The sequence below is a fragment of the Pseudorca crassidens genome, chromosome 15 (genome assembly GCF_039906515.1).
Source record: "Pseudorca crassidens isolate mPseCra1 chromosome 15, mPseCra1.hap1, whole genome shotgun sequence".
Lineage (NCBI taxonomy): Eukaryota > Metazoa > Chordata > Mammalia > Artiodactyla > Delphinidae > Pseudorca > Pseudorca crassidens.
In genome coordinates, this window is record NC_090310.1 from 82,624,495 (window position 1) to 82,643,446 (window position 18,952).

General features: G+C 45.4%; 1 protein-coding gene across 1 annotated transcript; it reads right to left on the reverse strand.

Moving 5' to 3' along the window:
• Positions 1–4,672: 4,672 nt before the first annotated feature.
• CBLN4 (cerebellin 4 precursor) lies at positions 4,673–12,749 on the reverse strand. Its single transcript, XM_067705205.1, has 3 exons — positions 11,323–12,749; positions 8,239–8,355; positions 4,673–5,957 (listed from the first exon to the last, which is right to left on the reverse strand). Exons 1-3 carry the CDS (start codon positions 11,611–11,613, stop codon positions 5,760–5,762), a joined length of 606 nt encoding a protein of 201 aa, XP_067561306.1. The 5' UTR covers positions 11,614–12,749; the 3' UTR covers positions 4,673–5,759.
• Positions 12,750–18,952: the final 6,203 nt, after the last annotated feature.

The window sequence follows — 18,952 nt, forward strand, 5'->3', positions numbered from 1 at the left end:
ACTCTTGCCAACCTCAACCATGGCACTGTGCCAACTTCTGGTAGTAAAGGAGGACTTGGTATTTTTTCTTTAGTTTTTAAACAACCAATTCAATCAGAGAAAAGGCAATTTTGCAAACTAGGACTTTTTAATGGCTCTTATAGATTCCATAGTCCCCTTTATGGATACTTATAAAATATTGCAAAGTCCCAGCTCCCCAGAGACCAGCCCCAGGTGCTTCTGAAGTTGTTCCTAAATCCTGAAGCCTCCAGAGGCCTCCTGTCCCGAGGAGAGAGAGCTGGACGTGGCTTCCTTCCAAGCCTGGAAATGGCTTCCTTCCAGGCCCAGAAACAGCTTCCTTGAATTACTGAAACGTGGGCTGTTCCTCTCCCCCGAGAGAAGTTACCAGACTATTCCAGCAGCATTACTCCTCCAATCAGGCTAGCCAAGAAACGGAAGGGCAGAACCTAGCACACTTTCCGACACTGCTCGTGGTTCAAAAAGTCACACTAATGAAGGGGAGTTGAAATCTTTGCGTATGAAACAGCATCATTTTACCTGTAGAGAACTGGGCTCAACACTGAGAGAGAGAGAGAGAGAGAGAAGGAAAAGCACAACACTTGAACAGAAACCAGGATCGATTTTACTCCTTTCCATTTGACTGTCATGTCAGAGAGCAGTGAAATTTTATCATTCGCTTTTTCTCAGGTTTTGGTTGAGTTTGTTTTTATCCTTGTACATTACCTCTTTGACCAAATGCTTCTTATGCCTGGAGTTGCTCCGTTTTTTTTTATGTGGGGAGCAAAAAGCATGACACCTTTTCACTGAGTGTTAAAAAAATGTTCACACTCGAAGTGAATGCCAAGCTATTTTAAATGAAGCACTCATGAATGCATATGTGTTTCCAAATAGCAAAGGAACTGAGAAGAAAACAGCCGTACACAACTGACAAAGGAAGCTGGGTCCATTTGTGTCAAACACGGAACATGATCAAATCCCCCTAACCCCATCCTGAGAGTGGAATCACGCGGATTGGCCATTGCTGTTGGCTAAACAGGATAACTGTCCAGTCCAAACAGTGGGCTACAGAGTATAAAATACAGAAAAACTCTTGTTGTAGCACTCGGGGGGCTAGAGGTATTTTCTGACCTGAGTATTCAGTGGAGACGCATTCCTTAAATTCCTTGGCCAGTGGTAACAGCCCTCTTTCCTGGGTGGCGACGCCCTAACCAGGATGATAAAGCCCTGTCCTCACTGGTGGGACAGCCATCTCCACATCCACCAGAACCTGTTTCCAACTTAACGATCTTCAGCCTCCCTGAATGCTTGGTCAGTGCACTCCCCCGCCCCCGGAAATGGGCCCCAGGCCTGCTCTTGCTTGTTTAACTCCCTTCTCTCCGGAAGGCTAGGAAAGAAAACCACTGAATGGACAGGTCATTTTAAACCATGTTTTCCTCCTGTCCTGAAGAAAAAAAAGTAAAAATGTGAAAATAGCGACTCAGCCTGTATTAATTTCCCTGCACTTTCTTCCCTTTATTGATTGTACCTTGACACCCAAGCTGAAACACGACAACACAACAAACCAAAACAAGCAAACAACAACAAAAAAACCCACAACAACAGAAAAAAGCCAAGAGGAGAGACACAAGGTCCATTTCTCTACCCTTCACTCTCAGCCACAACAGTTATTTGTCAGAGTTCCTCATCCTCCCAGGGAACTAGCAGACTGATGCCCTCTGAGGTTCCGTCAGAATTTCCAGTTCCTGCAAAGCCAGAGGGTCAAAATTTATGTTCTCAAGGTAACTCCATGGGAAATAAAGACTTCCTTAGTTCAGTACCTATGACAATATATTTTCTCATTATAAATATCACCAATTGGACCTAAAAATTTTTGAGAAAGGCTTCTGCCCTTGAATGAATTTTAAACGTACTTTCTAGTCCACTGGAAATTGCTGGCATCATGGATCCTTCTGAATATATTCTCCCATTCTCATTCCCTCTCTCTCTCTCTCTCTCTCTCTCACACACACACACACACACACACACACACACTTTATTAAGTTGAGCAATGTCTTCTGAAGCCAAATGCCAAGTATACTTAGACAGAGACCCTATAATCCCTGGAGAAGGATCACTTCAGTCACAAAGAAAAGCAAGATGCAACTACATCTTTATTTCAGAACAAATGCTGACAAAATAAGGACTGTCACTAAGGGTTTTCTTTCTTCACAAGGCGCCACTTTCTGCGGGTGACCTACCTTCGTCTTCACACCAGGTCTCTCACGTCTTTCCTGGAGGTGAAGTCTTCCTGTAGCCCTTCCTCTGCACAAAACGGCAACACTCCTTCCAGCCTTTTCTCATCACAGAGCGAGAGTCTCGTGCTTACCTGCATGAAGGTCTCGTGCTCACTGCCTTGGGCTCCCCGAGTTTAAAATAGGGAGGATAATGAGAGTACTTGGACTCCGGGGTCACGGCAAAGAAAACGCCCTGCCCCGGGATATACTGAGGTAGTAAGAACCACCTGGGGGATTTGTTACACCTGTCGGAAGCCTAGCGGGTGATTCTGATGCAGGTGGTCTGTGGGTTTTACTTGAAGACAGAGCTTCGTAAACTGTACTGTGCCTGAGAACCATGGGGATGGGAGGGGCAGGAGATCTTGTCACAGATATAGATTCTGACTCGGTAGGTCTGGGGTGAGTCTAAACCCCACCTGGGTTTCTAACGGGCCCCCATGATATGGACGCTACTGGTCCACAGGCCACACTGTGTGATGGTAGGTCTCTCTATTCAAAGTGTGATACCCAGGCCAGCAACACTGAGACCATCTGGGGACTTGTTAAAAATGCACACAGGGCTTCCCTGGTGGCGCAGTGGTTGAAAGTCCGCCTGCCGATGCAGGGGACACGGGTTCGTGCCCCGATCCGGGAAGATCCCACATGCCGTGGAGCGGCTGGGCCCGTGAGCCATGGCCGCTGAGCCTGCGCGTCTGGAGCCTGTGCTCCACAACGGGAGAGGCCACAACAGTGAGAGGCCCGCGTACCGCCAAAAAAAAAAAAAAAAAAAAATGCACACACTCGGGTCCCATTCCAGACCTACTGCACTAGAATCTACATTTTATCAAGATTCCTCTGGTGATTCTTACACATCTTCTTAGTTTGAGAAGATGACACAGAACTTCAGTATCAAATTCACAGAGAATTTGTTTTCCGAGAAAGGTCAGAGAAGACCAAAAGCCACAAAAAAAAAAAAATTTCTTTTTGATTCTATGCCATTTGAAACCCAGATTAAAGGTAGGCCTGTATTAGAGGGGACGGAATAACCTATTTAGAAACCAACTTCTGAAACCCCACCTCCCTCCCTACCAAAGAAAACCACAAGAATTCAACTTGAGCTCCACAGCTCTGAATGTGAACAGCTATCACATGCTGTCACCTCTCCTTGTTTTCATTACTTCTCTCTGGTCATTAGGTCAATCAATTGGGGGACCAATGGATTACCATCGTTCTGGAGACAGATGGTTTAGATGGTAAAGGTAGACTGGTAAAGCCCAGTACCCTCAGTCAGAGGCTAAGTAGAACCACACTTTTCGACCTCTGTTGCTCCTTATGAAGATTCTGGCTGTGTTTGCTGTCTAGGGGGGTCTATAAAGGGCAGATGTAACCACTTCTATGAACTCAGTACGTAGCAAAGCATGTAACACATTGTAAGATAATTTAAGCAATGTTGGTTGAAGCTGTTTATTCTAAGAATCAAAACAGTAACTTGCTAAAAAAGTGAAAACCAAAAGAAGACATTCAGCTATCCAGGTTTCTAGAAACCAAAAAGAATGGGGAAAACAGCCTTAAGTCCAAAAAAAAACAAAGAAAAGAAAGAATTAAAACAAAATTTTAACTAGATAATCAGGCTGTTAGAATCCGGGATCACCAGGAACCCCCAAAAGCACTTGGAATCGGGGAGGTCCTATGTTTAAGCTCCTTATTTCCTTCAGTTTCGTTTTCTTGGAGCAGAGAGTTTTCCTGTGATGAATGAGTATTTTGACTTGGTGACTAATCACAGCTATACTGGAAGACCTGCCTGCATGTTTCTTCCCACAGAATCCTGCAACAGCTTCCTCGATGCCACAAACTGCAAAAGGGGGGCTCCCAAAATTGTTTTATTTGACAACCAACCAGGAAGTTGAGCATGGAAATCTCCACATGACACATCTATAATTATAGTTCCTTCTAAAAAGAAATGGGCCATCTTCTGTTTGTCCTTTAATGTTGAGAAAAGGGCAGAACTTTTCCCCAAAGTCTTTAGTTTGAAAATATTGGTCTTTATACACATCACCACTCATTCTTTCCCTGAGTCCTTCATGATGCTTTAGGGGAGCTTTTAAAACTTAACTTCCTAACAGTAAGTCCTTCTGAAAGGAGAGTTTCCTAAATTCATTGATGCTCTTTTGCCAAGCTCACTGGATCTGGACAAATTAAACATAGTAAAGATTTCCTATGCCAATTCAGAGTACATTCTCTAAAAATTCAGAAAGCTTTTCTTAAACTCCAAGACAAAGAAATGAGAGAAAGGTAGGAAGGACAGGAGCGAGGAAGGGAGAGAGGAAGGGTTGGTGAGAGAGAGAGAATAAATCATGTAAAACATATATTTCCAAATCCGAAAGGACAAAACAATTCAACTAACATATATTAACCTTTATTCTATAACAGAGACATAAATAATTTTATGAATTCATATGACCTATACAAAAGACAAAATAAGATATTGCACTAAGTTTAGCTTGGGCTATTTGGATTTCGTATTAACTAAACAGATAAATCTATACAATTTAAGGAGTTAAGGCAAAACCAGATGATACTTCAAACACAACAGGAGGTTTGAAAAATAGGTATAATTAAAAACAAGGGCATCCCATCTCCAGTTAATAAAGTGGTCATGTCTAAGGGAAAAAAAATCCCTTAGGTTCTTAAAAAGTGGTTATTATCAATCACGTTAATTAAAGTGAGAAATAAAGTGTAATATTTCCCATGGAGGAGAGCTGTTTTGCGGAGGTTTGAGGATTGAGCACTTAGAATTCGGGTAAGCAACTTATTCCTTGTTAGATTTATGATCTACTCTTCCTATTAGAAAATATAATTTGGAAAATATGACTCTTTCACATATAGAATTAAAATACAACTATGAAGCATTTTTTTTTTAAAGGGAAGTCCTGATGCTGGCCTCATAGAGTAAATTTGCAGACAAGCCATTACCCTATTTGTAGAGAAGACACAAAGCCAGCAGTTACCCTAAGAAAACCAAAAAAACTAATTCCAAAGCAATAAAAACAAGTGAAACCAGTATATCAACACAGCACACAATTCTTTGGCAGTATCACACAAATCGTTGATTGAAGTCAGAACTTTTATACAGTTCTCTAATTCTCAGACCCAGTTGCCGGTCTTTGAAAACTAACTAAATAAAATGCCACATCTGCAACGAATTCAGTAATTCCAGGAAATTAAATTCAGAACAAACCTTGCAGACAGCTTTGAACTGTTACGCTTAAGCATAGATGGGTATCAACTGCTGTGAGTCCCGATCCAAGTACACTGAAACGCACACGCACAAAAATAACCTGTGGAGCTCAGTACTGCTTCAGACAGGCCTAGCATCCTTACAGGGAATCCATATTTACCCATGAGAAACCAAGGAAAGACATCAATCCAATGATGAGGAAATGATCTTCCAGGAAGTCAGGGGTGGGCCGCCCCTCACCCGGATGAACATCGCGAAGAAATCAAATTCTATAGGGGGAACACCAGAAAGCCAGAGAACGTGGAATACTGCCAGCCTCCAACCAAGTTACCTTTCTCCAGTTTTAGGTAAACCTTATCCTCTTTATCCAGGTAGAGCAGGACCCCATTCGTGGCAGCCTCACGTGTAACGTCTTTATCCCCGGCGAAGGCAGATATTACTGGTTTTCCATTTAACATCAGGTTAACCTACAAGGGAAAAAAAAAAAAAAAAACCACTGAAAATCTCTCTCTAAAGTCAAAACGAATGAATAAAACAAAACAGAAACAGACTCACAGTTACAGAGAACAAACTAGGGTTACCAGTGAGGGGAGGGCAGTGGGAGAGGAAGATAGGGGTAGGGAATTAAGAAGTAAAAACCACTATGTATCAAATAAATAGGCTACAAGGATATATTGCACAGCACAGGGAAGTACAGACATTATTTTATAATAGCTTTAAATGGAATATAATCTATAAAAATCTTGACTCACTATGTTGTACACCTGAAACTAATATTGTAGATGAAAGAGAAGAAAAGAGAAAGAAAGAAAGAAAGAAAGAAAGAAAGAAAGAAAGAAAAAAAAAAAAAAAAAGAAAGAAAGAAAGAAAGAAAGAAAAGAAAAGAAAAGAAAGGAAGGAGAAAAGAAAGAAGGAAAGAGAGAAAGAAAAAAAAGAAAGGAAGTCAAAGCATCTATGAGGGGCAGGGGGTAAAAAATAATGTCTAAAATGACCAACCTGGTAAAATAACTGATGTTCAGTAAATATACCCCTTACCTTTCAAATTAGCAGATAGTGGTGGCTAGGCTTAGTATGGTCTTACCAAGCTGATCTTTCTTAATTAAAAAAAAATTTTTTTAATTTCTCCCATAGAAATTTCCTTAAATGCTCACAAAAGAATACCATCCATGGAGAGCAACCTAGCCATGTGAAAACTGGCTTCTCTTCAGCACATAACTTAAGCCTACTATTGAATACTTTATTTACCTCTCGTATTCAGTAGCAAGTTTTTGGCAATGACGCGAGCCTGTGGCTTCCCAGTACATTAGCAAAAAGAGCCCCAGTGCCCTTTGCTCTGAGAAACCCAGGTACCGCAAGGTTCTACTAACATCCTTGCAGGTTTACTGTACCGCTGAGACATGCAGAGTGCTAAAAATCAGTTGAAATTATGGAATATGTGTGTTGTGATTTCTTCATTTTCCCTGATAAGAAATGTGTATTAAAAATAATAATCACCACTACCACTGAAGATTTTAATGATGGATAATTAGCAAAGAATAAAATCAAATTTATTCCCTTCTCTCCTTACTACAATTTTGATTATACTGTGTTAAACATTACAAAAATTTTTAAATGTTGGGGCTTGGGAAAAGCTTTTCCATGGAAGGAAATTTGTTTACTAGATATTCATTCCTTTTATGTTAAAAATAATATTGAATAAATTAAATCTGAGACCTATCAATTTATCCATGCACTAGGACATGTAAAAGTAGTAGATGAGTGTGTAATCTATCATTCACATGGACATAGTATACAATACAAACATTGAACATATGATAAAAAGTTATCCTAGAATTCCATAGACATGTATTGGTGTTACTGGGTGCTGGCATGTTAGATACTATAGGAACTAGCTTCATCATTGTCCGTGAGTGTACATTCAAGCCCGTTCCTTAGAAAGCACAACACAAAATATATTAACTGTGAAACTGCAATTGGTAAGAATTCATCAACATCAGAGTAACTGAGGATAAACTACTTAGAGGATAAGCACAGCACATCGTTTCTTTAAAAGTATATTGAATAATTGTTCCTTCATAGATTTATTCTCAGTCGTTAACTGTAGCTCATAATTTTAACGATGACAACAAATTTGTTTTATCTATTTAGTAGTTACCTGTAAAGCTCTGATAATCTTACTAGTTTTTTTCTTACAAATTCAGGTAATTTTTGCACATGCATTAAAAGCAATCAAGATCTTATAAAGAGATTTGTGTCACTGAATTTTTACTAAGCAATATATATATATATATTTCTTTTTTTTTTTCACGGTACGCGGGCCTCTCACTGTCGTGGCCTCTCCCGTTGCGGAGCACAGGCTCCCAACACGCAGGCTCAGCGGCCATGGCTCACGGGCCCAGCTGCTCCGCGGCATGTGGGATCTTCCCGGACTGGGGCACAAATCCATGTCCCCTGCATCGGCAGGTGGATTCTCAACCACTGCACCACCAGGGAAGCCCACTAAGCAATATTTTTTAAGTGACGTTGTTATTAAGGTAGTAAGTTCAATTGCTTATTCTTCTATATGCTTCTTGTCACATGCCTTAATAGATGTTATTGGAAATTAAGTGTTTTAAAAATAAACTACTATAAAGATGGTTGTTTATTTTTACAATGAAACACATCTTTGGATAAATACTTAAATACATAACCCACTGCTGATAAACACTGTCGCCTGAGAGTACGGAGGGAACAGGTCGAAAGACATACCTGGATTGTTTGGCTCTGGTAGACTTTAATTACGTGAAAACTGAAACTGTAAATTCCTTTCCTTGGTGCTACAAAGACAGACTCCAGGGTGAAAAAATTACCCACATTTACTAGGATCTACAAATAAAAAGAATAAACAGCAGTCAATTATTACAATATTCTCTTCTGTAAGTAAAATAAGTTTTCCTCCTTCCTTTTTCTTTTCCTTTCTTTTTTCTTTCTTTCTTAAGAAAGAAAACTAACTTTTAAAACCATAGAAAATAAAACATTGAGTTCTATCCCTTTTTCTTTAGTGACTTGGAAAACGGATTTGTATATTGGAAGGTTCTTCTGTCTTTTAAATGGTATAAGAAAAAATAAAGTAACAGCTTTGTAGTCATGCCTCAATTCCAGCAAGGCCCAATGGCTCTGGAAACATCTAGAAACACGTGAAGGCTTATAAATATTAGCTTTACCTTGAGAGTCAAATAAAAGGCTTCTGCCACATATTTACGCGCCCACCCTCTACGAGCCTTCACAGTGTCCAGAGGTGACGTGTCCAAGCCAGCCAACTGGCACCCATGGGCTCTCTGCAGTCATTCCCGGACACACCACACAGAGGTCTGGACACTCCCTCCACCGTGTGACATAATCCATGACACTGAACAGTTGGTACACAGAGTGAGCTGAATGCCCAGCCCTCCTCTGAGGCTCCGCCAAACCTCTGCTAAGCCCCACGGCCATTTGTTCCATTCCTATGCCATCCAGGCCTTAATTATAATATTTTGGCAGTGACTCAGCCTTTGCAGGCTGCCAAAGGGTAGAGACGGTGAAACAGGTGGCCTTCTTGTGCTGCTCCCAGTGTTATCCGTCATCCATTCCCTTATCAATCACCTGCTCTTTATTTAAAGTTCAAGGGGCAAAAACGAAGAGTGAAATAAAGCACTGGTTCCCAAGAAAACAACAGTGCACTCTGTATTCCGAAATGTTCGGCCTGATTCTACTGGTTATGAAATTAGCTCTGAATTTCAATAAGTGACCTCATAAGCTAAATGTCACATAGGTATGACCCTTCCTATGAAAAAGAGCAGGAGAATGTATGTGTGTGTGTGTATTGCAGGAGCGGAGGGCAGGAGATAACTAGGGTTTCTTCCATCTCTCTCCAAGAAATAAATCTATAAGTGGCATTCAAAAAAATCAGATGTCCTTCTAAAGATGCATTTCCCCTATATCAATGGCAATCTGCTACTATCTCTTTTAAACGCTACATTCATGCTAATATTAAGCCCTTTGCATAATTCCCTAAAGACATACTATTGCCTGTGAGTAATGCACCAGAATTATAGTGATGGTCAGGTAGATGTACCAGGCTCAACCCCCAAATTAAAATGTATGTTGGTGTAGCATTTTATTCTGAGATTACACCTTTTTCCAAGTAAGCATCAGATTTCTTTCTCTGACCCAATGATCACTGGTCTTTCAACAACAAATCACAAGCTATGCAATAATTCCTAACAGAGATTTTACAAAGATTTGTTCAAGCACATTTAACATAATTTGAGGCACTTAGCAGGGACTTCCTGCATCAGATACAAGTAGCATAATTCATTAGCAATAATGGCACCGGCTGATTAGTGTTGACTACACATAAGTCTGGATGTTGACTCTACATTGTAATTAGAGCATCCAAGCACATCGAGATCTATAACTAAATGTGTCTTGTTGTCTCTAAGATGCATGGGCACCCGGAACAGAAGAACAAACCCTTCTCCTCTTCTAAGTGACAGAAAGGTCACTGAAAAGAATGCACTGTACAGAGGATAGTGCAATGTCCACAGTATTTAATTAATGCATTGACACACAAACCAGGGGTCGTGCTGACTTCATTTACATCAAGACGGAAAATACTGCACCAAAACCCCAAAGGGGCTGCTTAATTCTTTTAAGATGATGGCTATTCAATAGGAAGCCCCAGAGAGGCATTCTCTGTCTTTGGCCAGCTGGAAAGTATATTACTTAGGAACAATTAAGTAAGGAATAGAAATGTCACCGCATCCCTTCCCTGGCACGTCCTGCAGCACCACTTAACCTGTGCTCTTGCCCATGCGGCACACAACTGTGAACTACACATACGACTTTGGAATTTAAAAGACTCTGGGTGCTGTTGACGTTGAGATGATACCCCTGGAGTCTGATTTCAGTTTTAAGACTCCTTGCTAAGCTGATACCCTGGGGTTTCTCATCAGCCAAACCCCAGAGCTCCAGGTTGCTAAAAAAAACAAGCCACAGCTTTCATCAGTCCCCCCCCCACCCCCTCATCCTCAGCCCCCAAGGCTGTCTTTCCCCACTAATTTGCATGTCTCTGGAAGGACCGGAGCAGGGGAAGGGAGAACGGCTCCCCAGCGCTTCCCTATGGGAGCTCAGTGCAGCTGCCCGATTCCTTTTCCTCTCCTTCTCTCAACTTTTCTCCAAGTAGCCGAGAAGGGCTTTCCGCTGCAGCGGTAGCTGCAATGTATATGGGGATGCAATGTATATGGGGATCCCAGCGGCGGAAAGGTGGGCGAGATGAGACCGGGGCCACAGCTTCCTACACTCCCCAGCCACCCACGAGATCTCTGCAGAGATCTCTTTGGGGAGCCCCCAGAGCTCCCTTTGGGGAGACGCTTCTCCACCTGGGAGAAACAAATCATTTATACAGCATCAGAGAGAGTACTGTGCCCGAGAATGGCCTCGGCAGCACCCGCAGAGGAGTCTGAGCCAGGGGGCCAAGCCCTGGCCAAGAGATTTCGAGGTCCAGGGACCAGGATCCTGCCAGGTCCTATGGACCTGTTGCTGTTAAACTTGTGCTGAGCTCTCGACGCCTGGCTCTACACCCCCGGCCTCTTTCCCACCACCCCAGCAGCTCTTCCGGAGGCCAAGAGGGAATGGGGGGCGGGGTGGTGGCGGGAGAGATATCAGAAGTTTCAGACCAAAACCTTTGCGGAGGCGAGTGCCGAAACGATCGCCCAAATCGCAATCAGAGCAGCTCAACCCGGGTCTGAGCTGCCTGGACATCGCTCCTCCCGCCACCCGACTCCTGACACCCCGCATCCCTCGGGGTCTGACCTGATCGAAGTAAATGATGCGCGTCTTGTTGCTCATCTCTGACGGCTCGTGGTTGGTGCTCCGCACCGCCGAGAAGGCGACCTTGGAGTTAGCCGCCCGGACCGAGATCCCCAGAGGGGAGGAAGAAGAGCCCTTGGAGTCCGTGGCCGGGTTCGAGTCGCACACCACGAGGCACTTGCCTTCCAGCACGATGGGCTCCGTGTCGTTCTGCGCCCAGACGGGCAGCCCGGGCAGAGTGAGGGCCAGCAGCACAGCCGGCACCACGGACAGCGCCCGGCCCCCAGCGCCCATGGTGAGCCTCGTGGGCAGCCGGCTGGCGCTTCTGCTCACCCGCGTCGCCTCCTACCCCGGGACCCCGGAGCTCGGGAAGATGCCCGTGGCTAGATCGACAGCGCTGCGGGAACGGCGGCGGCGGCGCGCACACTTCCAATCCTGTGGTTTGAAGTCAAAGTCTCCCCTCGCGCTCTCTCGCTGGTTCTGCTACCTTTGTCCTTTAAGGAGCTCATGCAGAACCCCCTATACCCCACCCTCCTCCGCCCAAGAATCAGCCCTGCCTGGGGCCCCTGCACCCACCCTTGTTCCTAGACATCTAAAAGTCACCAAACGCTCATATTCACACCTCAAAGAGGAAAATGATAAATTCCCCAAACCCAGTCACCCCCGGGTGAACCACGAAGCAGGAAAAACGAAGGAGACTCAGAGAAGCCACGGGGACGGTGGATGCCGAGTGGTGCCCGCGTCGGTCCAGTACGTGTCTGGCTCGCGGCAGGGACGAATTACAGAAGCAGAAGGTGTTTCCCGGACTGGGAAGAACGCGAGGCTGTGTTCATGGCCAGGTCTCTAGCGACTCTCAATTTCGCTTAGCCAGAAATTCCCCAAAGCTTGGTGTCTCTCGGAAGTCGGCAGCTACGCATTGGCTAGCCGGATCCCCAGCACGGAAAGCACGAATTCGCGGGATCAGTTCTCAGATGCGGGGCGGCTCGGCCGGTGGGGTCCTCTCCTGCCTCGGCCGCACGCCCGGAGTCCCTGCGCACAACTTTCTCTGTCCTCGCGCAGCCGGGAGAGCGCGAGGCGGGCACACGCGCGCTATTTATAGGAGCGCACGTCCGGCTGGGGTTGGCTTCTAGCTCAACCCGCCGGCTCCAGGGAAAGGGGAAGAAAGAGTCCGGTGACCCCCGCTGAGCAGCTCCTGCCTGGCGCTTAACGCACCCCGGGGCAAGCGGGGCGCACAGCACTGCTGGCTGCCAAGGTCTGCGGCCACCCAGCCCCGGGGAGCGCGCAGCAGGGATACTGTACGCAGGGAGAGGCGCCCACCGCCCTGCGCCTGGGCCAGCTCCGCGCCTGCTCGCTCCCTCCTCGGTCTGGGCAGGCGGAGGGGGCTGAGGCTCCCCTCGCCCCTCCCGAGCACCGGACTCCGCCGCCGAGCGCCCTCCGAGCGGAGCGCGGCGCTGCCAGCCCCGGCTGCGAAGCTGGATGGGCGGCAGCGGCCTCGCGCGGCGCGCTGCTTGGCACCTGGGGACCCACGCCGCCGTCCCGACCGCGCCTTGCCCAGAGACTGCCTCCCCAAGCCCTGGGGCCTGGCGAGCTCCGGGAAGCCTTGGGACGGACCAAAGCCGCTGGGGGCCGCTGGGAGAAGGTGCCTCAGGCCTTCCGCTCCGCTCCGGGAAGAGGAGCCTCAAAAGCTTCAGGGTGCGCCTTCCCACCCACACCGCGAATCCACCCAGGCAAAGCCAGAAAAAGAGAGAGGAAGTTAACGCAGCAAAAATCAGCCCTCCGGAACCTTCCCCCTAAAAAATGCCAACCCCCTCCTGAGAATACCGCACCTTTCTCCCTCTTGATGTACCCCGCCCTCCACCCCCCCGTGCCACCCCATTGCCACCTTGGCCTCTGATTGGCAAGGTTTATCTTCCTCTTCCGCAGCCATCGCTGGGAGGGAAAGGCTTGTCTCTCTGATGGGCTGCATGAACTTGGCCAAGTCACTTACCCTTTCTGAGAGGGAGGGACTCCACTAATTAAGGTCCCATTAGCCCACTGGTTCTATGATGCTTTGGAGTCATGTCACTCCCTTCCCAAATTCCTTTTAGTGTCCCAGCTGCCAGAGGACAGGCCCCACATCTTTAATCAAAACAGCATCCCCATCAGCCATTCGGAGCTCCTAGAAATGTACTGACTAATTATTCACTGAAGGGGTGTTCACTGAGCATTGTCTCCCGATAGATGGCTTTCTAGTCCTTCCTGAAAGAAGAACAGCCTCCTTAGCATGGATTCAAGTCCCTCCACAACAGAAGCCAGACCAGCATCTCCAGGCTTGTCCCCTCATAAGGCCCTTCCAAAGGGCTGGGTGTTGAGCCATAAGCATTGCACTGCAGCTCCAATTGTTAAAATAGTAAATACTCCTACTGGTTGGTATTTCCCTAGCCCTTAGCTCCCTATAATCTTGCAACTAAAGAGTTGGTGCCTGGAGCCAAAGGGGCCTCCAGATTCTCCTCCAATGGGGCCAGTATCAGTTCTGATTTCCAGGTGCTCCTGCTGTGCTATTTGTAACAATGTTGAATGTCACTAATCTAAGCTACAACCAAAAAGAGTGAACTGGTGCCTTCTGAAAACGGCCACCATTTCCCCCACCCCAAGCCTAGGGTAGCTTTTCATCTGAACCCTTGCTGCACTTTGTAACTCTCTCCCGGCTTCTACCACAGTCTGCCTGGACAGCAGCTGAGATTTCTTCTCGTTTGATGCTGCCCTTGGAGGACAGGGGCTGGGTCTAGTTTGGTTCCCGGTTTGCGTAAGTAATTTGCCTTCCTTGTCCAAAACAGCTGTTTAGTAACTAAGACCTGGGCTGTTCAATTTCAGGCTGGAAGGAGTTTGAGAAAAAAGCTCTGTTGACTACAGAATTGTTAAATTGTCAATAAGTTGTCTTCCCTACCAACCCCAATATATTCTCTCTGTGTCCTTTTCTTCTCTAGGCATTTTTCTTCCTGCAAGAACTCAGATTTAAAGAAACTTCTTCCCACCCTCCTCTTTTCCTCTCCAAAAGTACTCATTTCCTAGCCCCCTAATCCAGCAGAGTGACCATATCAGGGACTCAATAATTGATTTTGAAATGGCTGGCTCTCCAGATAGAATGTCAGTATCAGTCATTCACCTTATAGTATAAACTGGTTTAAATAAATCTCTCGGTAAAGTTTACATTCAGGCCTCCTGGGTAACTGCAGATGAAAGTCTTGGCTTCTTACTAAAAGATGTTCCCCTATTCAGGGTGTTCTAAAGATGTGGAACACCACTTTTTCTTTTGACTCCTACCCAGAGAACTTATCTGATATGGTAAAGCACAGGGTCCTGTCTCCCTTTCCCACCATGGGTGATTGAACAAGGACAGCCCCTGTATTCTAGGGCTGTCAATCCATTTGATGCCAGAGATCCGTGACTTATATGTCCTGACTCAGCCAGATAAGATGGGGCTGCTAGATTTTTCTCTCTCTAGGATCTGAATGGGACACTGATATGGCTTCCAGTAAGCACTGGGTCCTGCAGAGGAGAGGTCTATAGTCTCCTGAACTGGCCGTCTAAGGGCCATGTGCAAGTTTAAGCAGAGGAGCATGCCGGAAGAACAAGGAGGACTGACCACACTTGTAGGCTGGGGCCGATTCTCTGCACTTCTGAGAAATGGAAGGGGTGAGGGAGTGAATAGTATATCTCCAGCTTGTTAACTCCTACTCACAAGACATCCAGCAACCCTGAGTTTCTTGAGAGCCTCCTGCATCCTTGTAATAAAACTGATTTCACTTGAGCTAGTTTTAGGAACCGACTACTGTTCCTTGCCATCCAGAATCCTCGTTAGAACAATGTCCCAGAAATCATACCACATAAGCCCATGCATCTCCTGCCAAAAGACATTAACAAATCCAGTGCCCTGCCTGTGGGAAATGTTTTCCTAACATTTTGGGAACGGAAGCATCACCTGCTCCCCAGCCCTACTCCAGCCCAGCATCCCCAGGAGGAAAGAAACAGGATCAAGTCCAAGTTTCATACCAGCCACAACACAGATCTCTCTCCCTCCCTCCCTTCCTTCCTTCCTCCTCCCTCCCTCTCTCTCTCTGTCTCTCTTTCTTTCCTTCTTCCTTTCTCTCTCTTTCTTTCTTTCTTTTTGAAGATGTACTATTTTAAAAACCTAGTTGTGATTGTGACCCAAATGTTTCACTTTCCTGAGATTCCCAGATTGCATTTGATGCTAGGAGTTTTGTTGCTAGACCTTTAGCAATTTCATTTCTCTGTGCTTGTGCTCAACATAAAGTAAGTTAGTAGAAGTAAATTAAAATCTGAACTGGTCTTGCATAGGAAAGCAATACTCCTGTGGTCAGTAACATTCCATTATATTTACATACCTCGTCTTTACCCATTCATCCATCCACTCACGGACGTTTAGGCTGCTTCCATGTCTTGGCTATTGTGAACAGTAGCCCTATGAACTTTGGGGTGCATGTATCTTTTCGAATTAGAGTTTTCATCTTTTCCAGATATATGTCCAGAAGTGAGATTGCTGGATCGTATGGTAACTTTATTTTTAGTTTCTTAAGGAACCTCCATACTGCTTTCCATAGTGCATGCACCAATTTACATTCCCACCAACAGTGTAGGAGGGTTCCCTTTTCTCCATATCCTCGCCAGCATTTATTATTTGTAGACTTTTTGACGATGGCCTTTCTGACTGGTGTGCAGTGATACCTCATTGGAGTTTTGATTTGCTTTTCTCTAATAATTAGCGATGTTGAGCATCTATTCATGTGCCTATTGCCCATCTGCTTGTCTTCTTTGTAGAAATATCTATTTAGGTCTTCTGCCCATCTTTTGATTAAGTTGTTTGTTATTTTTGATAGGGGGAGTGAAATGTTTCATCCATGCTTAGGTCCAAGAAAGGGAGGCCAATGAGGCAATGGGGATTTACTGGAAGGACCATATCTCACAGAGTCCAAGGGCAAAACTAACCTTTGGGAATGTAATGAAGCCTTGTGGATAACTCAAAGTGTTGCCTTTCCTCTATCTATCTATCTCCATCTCTCTATCTTTCTCTCTCTTTGGCATATCTGCATTATTCTTTTGCTCACTGCAATCTAGCCTTCTCTGAAGCCTACGTGATAGACAGTGGCAACTGACACTCCCAAATTTTACACATAACAGATCCATCCACCCAGAGGATGCCCCCAAATCCCAGGGAAGAGACTCACTGCCCCATCTGGGATCACATGTCCGCCCCTTGCAGTGCACCCACAGTGATTCCCACAACTGGGTATGTGGAAAATTGGAGCAGGGTCCAGAGGAGAGTACAATTCCTAAAAAATGCTACAAGTAACGTGTGGCGAAGTGAAAAGGAACAAGATACAGATTCATCTGTAATGTGTGATTCCGTGTTAACAGACTGTAACTGTATAGAGATATGGATATGTTTGAAAAAGCAAAGGAAAACTATGAAAAGCTAGACAGCAAATTGTTAAGAGCAGAGAAACAGAATAAAAGGAAAAGAAACTGTTAATTTTACTTCAGCTGTTTATGATTTGGATGGCCACAGTAATCATGTATTACCTTGTGATTCACATTTAATACAGTTTTTTAAAGGAAGAGGGTGCTGGGAAGACCATCCAATAGAAATCTACTACATTGACTTTTTTTCATAATTTAAACTTAAAGTTTGGAGAGAAAAGGAACTAACATTCCTTCTCATAAGCAGCACTGGTTGAAGAGCAATTTCCTTTCTTTTGTTATATTGATACAACTCTAAAAAATCACTCACTCAACGTCTAGGAAGATGCCCAGACATATAAAGCCTCCCAGTCTACATTTAAGAAAAAAAATTACATTGCAACTGGTTAAGCTCATGAGTCATATCAAAATAGCTGATTACATTTTAGATTCAACTCAGCATGGTATGTGCCTGGCCATGTTAGTTTCAGTTGCACACATAAGGAGGATCTGAATGTAGAGTCCAAACCAATAGCTTCTACTCTTAAGAATCTGCTGGGAGGGCTTCCCTGGTGGCACAGTGGTTGAGAATCCACCTGCCGATGCAGGGGACATGGGTTCGAGCCCTGGTCCGGGAAGATCCCACATGCCTCGGAGCAACTAACCTGTGAGCCACCACAACTACTGAAGCCCGTACGCCTAGAGCCCGTGCTCCGCAACACGAGAAGCCACCGCAATGAGAGGCCCGTGCACCGCAATGAAGAGTAGCCCCCGCTCGCCGCCAACTAGAGAAAGCCCACGCGCAGCAACGAAGACCCAACACAGCCAAAAATAAAATAATTAAATAAAATAATTTTTTAAAAAAATCTGCTGGGAGGCTTATTATCAATGCAGATTCTCTGGCCCTCATCTGAGAGGACGGCTCTGCCCACGAACTGGGAATCTGTTTCTTAACTAGCACCTGGGTGAATCTGAAGCAGACGGTGCTTTGACTTTGTAGATGCCACTGGTGGGGTGCATCCCCCAAGGGTCCATCTGCGGTCAGGTTCATTATCCCTTTGGCTGAAAATAGGGCATTTAGAATCAGCTTCACCTCCTACTAGCTTTACGACCATGGGAGAAGTTACAGACCTTCCTTCAGCGGGAAAATTGCAATCATAAAAATAATACTCAGCCCAGAGTCTTGGTGGGGATTGAACAGGGAAACGTGAACAGGGAAACGTAAACAGGGCGCTTAGCACAGTATCAGGCACCCAGGAGGCGATTAATTAAAGGTAGCGACTATTATCATTAATTTTGGGAATCTATCCACGACTAAAGGCGAGAGGGCACCACAGCACCCTGGACCAAGGCCCATCAATTGTTTGCGAGCACCAGCCACTTAACCTCACAGACGTCATAATGGGGGAGAAAGCAGCTTCCCCCAGTGTGGGAGAGACCGAAGGTCCAGAAACCCAGTGCAGAGACAATAAGCAAGGCCAAGTCTGCGGGCAAGCCATCGCCGTCAGGTGAGTGCCTGAGTTCTAGAGTGATGAGGCTGAAGTGAGTTAATCTGCGATAATTCTGCCTGGTTAAAGGCTCTTACGTGAAGCTAGGGCACCAGGCAGGTTTGTGAGCTTCCTGCGAGAATGGACAAAGAGGCTGGTTTTCATTTTATTTCTTTCTTCCCCATTCCCTTAATCACTGGATCTCATCACTGAGGATCTGAAAGACACATTTAGTAGAAATCAATTCTCCCAACTGAAGAGTAACAGAAAGTGAAGGACGGGTGGCCAGAAACAGTCACTACAGCAACAGAGCAACCAGAAAGCCCTGTGGGGATGGGGGGAAGACACCTGAGCCAGACAGAGGTCTCTTGAGGAGCCGGTAGTCCAACTATTTATGTGGCAGTTGGCGGGTCCCAGACACTTTTAATTTCCCTGAGTTTAACCGTGCATTTGCGGGAGAGAGAGAGAAACAGCTTTAATCCACAAGGTAACCCTTCTCTCCATCACCCTCCATGGCACCTGCCCGGAGTGAGTGTGAGATAGGAGGCGTGAATCAGCTGAGGCAGCTGAGAGTCTCGGCTCCCACTGTCTCTCTCAGATGAGCATATTGCGTGGCTGAGTGCGAGCCTAGTGTTTAAAGAGAAGTATTTTCCTACAACATGGCCACTAAAAGCAAGCCAACCACTTCA